The sequence below is a fragment of the Dendrobium catenatum genome, unplaced genomic scaffold, assembly GCF_001605985.2.
Source record: "Dendrobium catenatum unplaced genomic scaffold, ASM160598v2 original_scaffold_17320, whole genome shotgun sequence".
Taxonomy (NCBI): domain Eukaryota; kingdom Viridiplantae; phylum Streptophyta; class Magnoliopsida; order Asparagales; family Orchidaceae; genus Dendrobium; species Dendrobium catenatum.
The window spans coordinates 362,333-371,787 of record NW_021335780.1 but is presented as its reverse complement, the minus strand read 5'-3'; the positions used below and the strand labels follow the sequence as shown (position 1 = coordinate 371,787).

The 9,455-nt window shown below is 37.1% G+C and overlaps 1 protein-coding gene across 1 annotated transcript; it reads right to left on the bottom strand.

Moving 5' to 3' along the window:
• Positions 1 to 2,306: 2,306 nt before the first annotated feature.
• LOC110100007 (UDP-glucuronic acid decarboxylase 1-like) lies at positions 2,307 to 8,151 on the bottom strand. The gene is made up of 7 exons (XM_020827361.2): positions 7,520 to 8,151; positions 4,933 to 5,080; positions 4,711 to 4,790; positions 3,719 to 3,802; positions 3,547 to 3,621; positions 2,701 to 2,793; positions 2,307 to 2,495 (listed from the first exon to the last, which is right to left on the bottom strand). The coding sequence occupies exons 1-7, from the start codon at positions 8,084 to 8,086 to the stop codon at positions 2,307 to 2,309; spliced, it is 1,236 nt and encodes a 411-aa protein (XP_020683020.1). The 5' UTR covers positions 8,087 to 8,151.
• Positions 8,152 to 9,455: the final 1,304 nt, after the last annotated feature.

The window sequence follows — 9,455 nt, the reverse complement described above, 5'->3', positions numbered from 1 at the left end:
CCTTCTTCATCAACAACATACTGGAAAACAACAAAAACTCGTTAGAACCAGCACTGAAAAACGGTAATAATCATGTTCCTCGCCATGATTTCATTGGCCTTTTGGGTCACGAATATAGAGTACCATACAACCCAAGAAATGGTTCTCCGGCCAGTTGGTGGGCATTTCTGGCTTGTATGAAAGCATTGGTGTCAGGTACAGTGACTGTGATTGATGAAAAATTGGCTGGAAATTGTAGTAATCATAGAGCGGCGATTGTCGGTAAGATTCAAGGACTGTATGTTACTGGTTCAAAGGATGATAGCAGATATATGGTGGCTATGAAGGCGAGCTTTGCAAGTAATGGTAATCTCAGTGATAGCTTGAGATTCTTTGGTGTTTATCAGAAAGGTCTAATGGAGTCTGAAATTTCTGTTATAGGTGGAAGTGGAAGGTATAAAGACGCTAATGGTTTTGCCATTGTGAAATCTGTTGGTTGTGAGGTGAAGGGAAATGTAAAGAAGCTTCTCTTTAATGTGTATCTTAGGTATGAAAAATGATCAGATTTTGTGAAGAATTGAGAGAAGGGATCAGTGCCATAGTTTTATATTTACCTTTTGATATTAGAAAATGCTTCCTTCTCAAGAGAAGGAAGTTATTACACTGTTTTGTTATTGCTCATTGGTCCTATTAGCTTTTCCAATTGAACTGTTTGATGACAAGGGTTGAATGATAGTTCTGATTGCTGAAGATTTCAAAATTGGTGTAAGAGATGATAAAACTTTGTTGTTGTTAACACTTCTTTCTAAGATGATGCGCTGAATCATTGCTCTGGTTTTATACCTTTCCCATTGTGGTGAATTAAATTATATATTTTTTTTTGTGCTGACCCATAACCGTATATCTGTTAGTCTGGGCCTGATATGAATAGAAATACTTTCCCATTTGCAAAACAGAACAACTTTTATGGATGAGAGGAAAAGCGTTGGTGCAGAGAGCCGGTCAGATCGTAGCAGGCGCACAGATTGTTCTTTGATTGAAAAATTTGGATCAATGTGAAGATTGTGAAGTGTTGGTCTAATTTTTTAGTTAGATTGTTCTTGTAGGTTTCCACAATAATATAAATGTCTATATATAGGCATTGTAGGCTGATGATTAATTTGGGAAAAATTAAATAAAGCTTTAGAAAGATTTTCCTCCTAAAATCTGTCATCCCTTAGCTTATATTTCTCCTTCTCTTGAAAGAAGATCTCAAAGATTACTCCTCCCAATTTCTTAACAACATCTAACTCAGTTTACCAGAAAAAAGTTAAAAGGAGACAAACAGTTTGTAAGAAATTTTGTAACACTACATTGTCAAGATAATACTGGGCATTATGTGAACTCTACTATACTCTTTTACCAGCTTGAAATTAGTTTTAACTTTTATGTATAAAAAAATATGTTTGATTTGTATTTTTAAATTATTTTTTTTCTTTTTTCATACTTAATTTTTTTTAAATACTACAAACAATTTAAAGGCAATTTTCAGATGTTTTCATTATTTTTTAAAATAAAAATTGCCTCGACCGACCAACCTACAGGTACTAACTCTACCATTTCATGCCCCCATTATGATGCACTATTTGTCTCCCCAACCACCTGTGGTCGACCACTATCATCCCATTCCCGTAATTAGAGGTGTCAATTTCGGGTCATGGGTCAGGTTCGTGTCGAACCCGAAACTGACCCGACACTATTCGGATCAACCCGAACCCGACCCATTTTTGCAAGCGGATCGGTTTTCCGGACCCGAACTCGACTCGCTTCGAGTTCGGATCAATCGAATCAACCCAAATGACCCGGTGTCAACAAAAAAACTGCTAGTTTCGGGTCCCAAAACGGGTTAATCTTCGCTTTCGGGTAAAAAATGAGCTAATCTCAAGTTGCGGGTCAAAACAGGTTTTTTGTAAAAAACGGATCAATTTCAGGTCAAAGGGTCAACCTGAACCCGACCCGTTTTGGGTTTGGGTTGACCCTAATCCGAAGTTTTCAGGTCGAGTTTTTGTCGGGTTTTCGGGTCAACACCCCTATCCGTAATAGCCGTGTAAATCAAATTATGTAATATTTAATAAAACCAAAAAATAACTCCTATTTAATATACTAATTTTTTTTATATTAAATATAAATAAAGCAAAACCATAAAGTGATCACAAAGGGCCCCTTATATTTCAAGAATAAAGAATAGATTGTGAAAAGAAAGTAAAATGAAAATAAAATTAGATAGTCAGCCCTTGTCTTCTCTCATGATCGCAAGGTTGTTGTACTTCGATGTCTTTGGCTCAGTTTTACTCGTTTTGAATCCTTCTGCGGAAGTCTTTGGCCATTATTGAGAGACCTTCTCTGAGTGGAACCTTTGGTTCCCAGTTCAGTAGCTGCTTGGCCTTGGTGATATCAGGCTTTCTTCTATGGGGATCATCAGCCGTTTTGGGTTTGAAAACTACTGTCGCACTTGGATCAATTGTTTCCTTGATAACCTGCACAGAGAAACGTTAGTAATGCAGAAAAAAGAATAATTTCAAAAAGAATATTTGCTTAGGTTTTATTTGGGACGACTTTCTCACTGTTTTATAAAGCAATTTTTTAGCTAAAAAATTTTAAATTTTGTACTAAAAAACTGCTTTATGAAGCAGTAAGGAAGCCACCTCAAATGAAACCTTAGCCTTTAATTTATGTACAGACCTCAACCAGATCTAACATAGTAAATTCTCCCGGGTTTCCAAGATTAAAAGGTCCAACATTTTCACCATCCATCAGCTTGATTAATCCAGCAATCTAACACATCAAAATGTGAATCAATAAATACCATAACATGTCATAGGATGTAGGTTAAAGATGAAAAATATGATCATGTTACCATGTAAGACTCCATATTTGTTTTGCAAATCACAAACCTAAGAAAGCACTCTTGCACTTTTGTGCTAAAATGTTAGGAGAAGACTGCATGCATCAACAAGTTATACTATTGGTTTGAATCACATTAGTCTGCAGTAGATAGTGAACTAGGAAAGGAAGCTAATTTGGAAGTGATTGTTTGGGAAGTAAAATTACAGAGTAAATACAAACAAGAAAAAAGAAAATGTAGCAGAAATGAAAGAACAGCAGGATATAATGGGGAAAAATTTGAAATCTGAAAAAAATCACAGAGCCACATCATACCAAATAATTCATTATGAAAATTTAAAGAAATAGTACATATGTCTTCTCTTTCATGCTCTTTTTGTCTCTCTTCACTTCAAAATTTATTCACATACACAGTAAAGAGAAAGGGACACTTAAATTACACCAAGAGATGTAACCCTTCAAGATAAACAAGAAAAATGAGAAATAAAACTACCAAGTCAAACTCCTACTACCATCACAATGCCTAAAGAAAGTACACCTATAACTAAAAAAGAAATTGAACCAAAATACTAACAGTTGGATGAAGGAAACGAAAAAGAAGGATCATTCCATGTAAAATTGCTGGAAAAATAGAGCTTGTGAAATTCATTAGATGAAAGGAAAATGTTGACAACTAATTCATACCAAGTCAGAAACATACTGGAAACTTCGTGTTTGATTTCCATCACCATAGATAGTCAGTGGTTCTCTTCGGAGTGCCTACACAACACATCTTCTTCTTTAGTTAAAGGGTACTGTCAGCAAATTTAATCGTAAACGAAACATGTTTATGGCCACACTAAAGGGCGAGGGAAACCTGGGCAACAAAGTTGCTGATAACACGTCCATCATCAATGCTCATACGAGGCCCATAGGTATTGAAAATACGTGCAATGCGTACCTGAAAAATGGTCACATTTAGATTAAATGCTATATTCTCATAAAAAAATATGTGGAGCTCAATTATCTAAGTATGCAAGCTTCAGGTCAACTAACACAAGGAAAGATCAAAAACAAATTAGCAAAATAGAAATCAAGCAAGCAATATAGAGGAAATCATTTCTCCATGTTGACACACAAAATGTAGAAGTCAGATTAATTGAAAATATGGATATTTCATGATGTTATATATCTTTGACTTTTAGTTTAAATAATTAAGTTGATAGTATCTCACTATAAAAAAACCATATAATGAAACATTATCTTATATGATTGATAGAGCAATCCATTAAAACAATAAAATCAACCATTTAAATATATCTTTTTGTAACCTTGTAGAAAAAAAAATTCTCTTACTTTAGTGTTTCAAACTAGAGGCTAAATGCAAATGATTTGTGACATCTTGAATATGAAGAAGGCAATCCAAAGAGGGTGGGGAGTGATGGTCGGATTTGAGGCTATAATAAGGAGCAACTTATGGTACACTTCTAAAATGTTATTCTTCTAAAAAAAAGGGACATAAAAGAACTAAATCTCACATCAGAATGAGAAGAAAGGTTTTTGATTATATAAGTTATAGTTATTAAAAATATGTGATATGCACTTTGGGGTAATATATAAAATTTATTTGATAACGGAGTATTTATAAGAAATGGGATATCCTTTGGAGTTATATCAAAAGTATAAAATCATAAGATTCAACTTAATAGGAGACAAATTTGACCAAAGTGAGCAATACCTCATATAATATGGGCTAGATTTTTATCAGTAATATCAGGGTTGGACTTCCCCTATTGCAACATATGGTTCAATGGCAAAACCAATATATACCCATATATAAGATGGCTATAAAAAATGCTAAATAGTTACCTGCACACCAGCGCTACGATGGTAGTCCATGGCTAAAGTTTCAGCAACTCGTTTCCCTTCTTCATAACAGCCTCTAACACCTGAAACAGTACAAACACTAAGGTTTTAATTATCATCAGAAGATGAGAAACAATAAACCTAAAAGAGTTATAGATGCTCAGCTCAAGAAATTTTTTGAAAGGTAGGTAATCAATAAATTAAAAGGAAGTAATTTTATTGAACCAATAGGATTTGCATTTCCCCAATAATTCTCCTTCTGCGGGTACTCAAGTGCGTCTCCGTAAACCTCACTAGTGCTTGTCAATAAAAACCGAGCTCCAGTTCTCTTTGCCAAGCCCAACATGTTCAAGGTTCCGATCACATTTGTCTTGTAATCAGGGTTAGGGTTAAGAAAACAAAATCGCTTTCTACCCAAACATGGTAATTGATTTTTGCCACTTCCATGCTAGTGGATATTCGAATACATCACTATATAATAAAAAATATTAGCTAAGAAATTCAATAATGAAAAATATATTAATATATCTGGATGCTCGGGTGGATGAGCGACTTCACTCTTAGAGACAGAATATGAAACAAGTATATACGTAAAAAGTTGGAGTAGCCCGCTCCAGTGGCATATAAGATTGAGAGTCACTTTAGATGGTTTGAACACATAAAACATCGGACTTCTAATTACCCAATTATGAGAGTAGATGCATTGGATCTGGCTTATATTAAAAAAGATAGAGGTAAACCTAAAAGGACTTGACTAAACAATATTAGAAATGTTATTTTTTATTAAATTTAAATGATAATTTTGTTGGGAAGTAAACCACCTAACGAATACAAATAAGAAATAGAAAATGCAACAGAAATAAAGAGCACTAAGATTTAATGTGAAAAAATACAAAATTTGGAAAAAAAATCACAAAGACACACCAGGCGTAAGAAATTCACTACAAAAAATTTGGGAGAGAGTACAAATCTCTCTTCTCTTTTGCTCTCTCATTGTCTCTCTTCACCCTTGCACCATTTTTGTACAAACAAACAAAGAGAAACTCCCTTAAAACTAAAGGGACTCAACCCTTCAAAAAAAAAAAGTAAGAAAATTGTTAGCCTGCCTCACAGAACCATAGCGTCAGATTTGGAGAGCCGCGCGACGCTAGGGGTGTCAATTTCGGGCCACGGGCCGGGTTCAGGTTGAACCCGAAATTGACTCGGCACTATTCGGGTTCAGGTTAACCCGACCCGTTTTTTGCAAACGGGTCGATTATTCGGACCTGAACCCGACCCGCTTATTCAGACCTGAACCCGACCCGCTTCGGGTTCGGGTCAACCCGTAAATGAGTTTGACACCTTTTGTCGTTGTTCACCTTCGCTCCTGGACGACGTTCTTCCCATGAGATCGGAAGTACAACATTTTGATCGGAAGCACAACATTTTGATCGAAAGCACAACATTTTGATTGGAAGCACGAAAGCAACGACGGAAGTTCGCTCGCGCCATTGCTTCCTCGCTTGCACCTTCGTCGTTGTTCGACTTCGCTCCTGGAGGATGTTCTCTTCCCGTTGGATCGGAAGTTACAACATTTTGATCAGATGCAACGATGGGAGTTCTCTGGATATGAACTCGCGGCCCTCACCGGCTCCTTTGTTGATGTTCGACTTCGCTACTTGGACGACGTTCTCTCCTCGTCCGATCGGAAGTTACAACATTTTAATCAGATGCAGCGACAGGAGTTCGCTGGCTGTGAACTCGAGCCAATGTCGGCTCCTTCGTTGTTGTTCGACTTCGCTCCTTTGATGATGTTCTCTTCTTGTCAGATCGGAACTCGGAAGTTACAACATGTTGATCAGATGAAGCGACGAGAGTTCGCTGGCTGTGAACTCGAGCCAACGTCGGCTCCTTCATTGCTGTTCGACTTTGCTCCTTGGACGACGTTCTCTTCCCGTCGGATCGGAAGTTTTAACATTTTGATAGGATGCAGCGACGACAGTTCGCTGGCTGTGAACTCAAGCCAACGACGGGAAGCAAAGCAATGAACAGTTTTTTCGGGTCATTTCCGTGTTTCCGGGTCAACCCGAACCCGACCTGGTTTTGCAAACAGGTCGGTTTTTCAGAATCGAACCCGACCTGCTTCGGGTTCGGGTCAACCCAAACCCGAAATTTTCGGATCGGGTTCAATATTGAGAGCCCTAGGCGACGCTCATCTTTGTCTTCTTTATGCCAGACAGTGTCACAATGCCGGGGTCCTGAGCTTCGCAGCGCTCTGCTCTTTGTGTATCTCCAAGCAAATTATACAGAGCCTCAATGCCCGGGTACACAACAATGCTACGCTATATGATTATACACATAACTAAAAATTTGAACCTTAAGAAGACATACTGGAGAAAAAGAATTAATGTAGCAGATCTCACAGTATGATAAATGCTCGTTGTTATTATTGCTATATATCTTATAAAAATTATATTTAAGTAAATTTAAAAAAATGTTGCATTTATTTTAATATTAGTATTACATATAAAAAATTTATATTACACAAATATTAAAAAAAGCAAAAAAATTTAAATCTATCTTAATACAATTTACAATAAAAATTTTATTTCTCCAGGAAAAAAAAAATGTTCAAACAGAACACTAACATAAAGGAATTTTTTTCCGCATTTATTACATTGAAATGCAAATCCCAAATTAAACATAACGAAAGAACCAAACTTATTTTGGACGAGACCAAACTGGCATATGCTTGAATTCGTTCAAATTAAAAAACAAATAGATAAACAATTGGAAGTATTGTAAATCCATCAAATTTGAAAATGAAGGATATGATTGTCTTGATCGGATTACGCTTGTAATGAACGGGAGACGCCGGGCAAGCCAAATGGTAAATCTGGTCGACTTCAACGAGGATTGGCTCAACGACATCGTGTCGTATCAACTCGTACCTTGGATTGCCAATATGATGGACGGCATTCCCCTTTCTCCCCGTATAGAAATTGTCGATGACGATCACGCTATCCCCCCTATCGATCAATCGGTCCACCAAATGGCTGCCAACAAAACCCGACCCGCCCGTTACCAGAACCCGCAATGATGGTTTCCTCAGCCCAATCGGTATCATAGGCCTCGCTACAACGGCGGAGGAGAAGTGAGAGGACTTGAGAGGCGAGATGTGGCGAGGGGGAGTTTGGGAGGGCCTGGAGAAGAGGAATGCTTGGAGGAGGAAGAAGGAGGAGGCGATGAGGATGCCGACGATTAGGAAGACGAGGCGCTGCTCGCGGAGGAGGTAAGAGGCCGCTGATCGAGCGACGGAGGAAGATCGCGACGGCGGCTTCGAGGGCTTTGGGGACGAAGTGGACGGAATCTGGTGATGTTGCTTGCGAAGCAGCCTCATTGTAGGGGAGAAGGAAACGCCGGCGACTGGAGTTCCGGCGAGGGGGAGAAAGGTGCAAGAATGGTGAAGAGGGAGTGAGAGAGAGGGAGAGAGTGAGAGCAGGGAGGTGAAGCGGAGAAATAGCTGAGGGTATGGTGCTGCGGCGCACGTGAGCAAATCGTTGGCAGTTGGAATTAGCCAAATTCCTGCACAACCGTCTGGAATTCCGACGGTTGGATCCACACCGCTGGTACTTTGAGGGCATGTGAAGCATGTTTATTTAGTGTTTGTTTGGATAGTTGTTATTTATTTATTTTTTTTATTTCTGTTATAAGATAAAATAAAATAATATTTGTCATATTAAAAGTGAAAAATAATAAAATCTTATGAGAATGTTGTGTTAATCAAAACAAAATTAAAAAGTAATAATATATTTGAATCGTGTTTCAAGTTTGTGAGATTCGTGCTCAAATATTGCTCAATTTTTATTTGAATAATATTTGAACATTGCTCGAAAATAGATTATTTCTCAGTTTGTACCTATTGCTTTCTCGAATCTTTTCCTACAACCTATTGAGATCTTGATTTATCTCTCTTTCTTATCACAAATCGAGTCGCAGCTATCCATCATGCCTCAATATTTGGCCTTTCATGCACGATGAACTTCACTCTTCTCTCTGAGCTGTTGCTATTCTATAAATGAGATCATTATAATCGTAAGGGTATAATAATTTGCCCTACAACCATTATTAACATCTACCTCCATCTCTCTTTAGGGCACATACATCTCTTATATGTTGACCCTTAATCCTTATTATTTTTGCATCATGTTGTCCTCAAAAAATAGATTGAGGGAAGTATAATATGAAATGTGTTTATAGAAGTGAAATGAGTCAAATTTTATTTGCATAAGTAAATCAATACATTTAAATAAATTCAGGTTTGTGAGATTCATGTTCAATTATTGCTCTTATTTTTTTTAATAATATTCGAACTTTGCTCAAAAATAATAATTTTTAGATATGTGTCCATTGCTTTCTAGAATCTTAGTCTCACAACCCACTGTGATCTTCCTTTATCTCTCTTCCTTATCACAAATCAAATCATTGTTATCCATCATGCCTCCATCTTTGGCTTTCATGCATGATGATCTTCCATCTTCTCTCTAAGATGTCGTTATTCAGTAAACAGATCATTATGATTCTAAGGGCATAATAGTTTGCCCAACAACCATTATCAACATGTACCTCCATCTCGCCTTAGGACATAAGCATAACGCATCTTTACTCTAAAACTTGCAATTTTTTCATCACGCTGCCCTCAAGAATACAATGTACATTTTTTTTTGAAATATTGTATTCAAAATGTACTTAACTAAATTAAACTTATA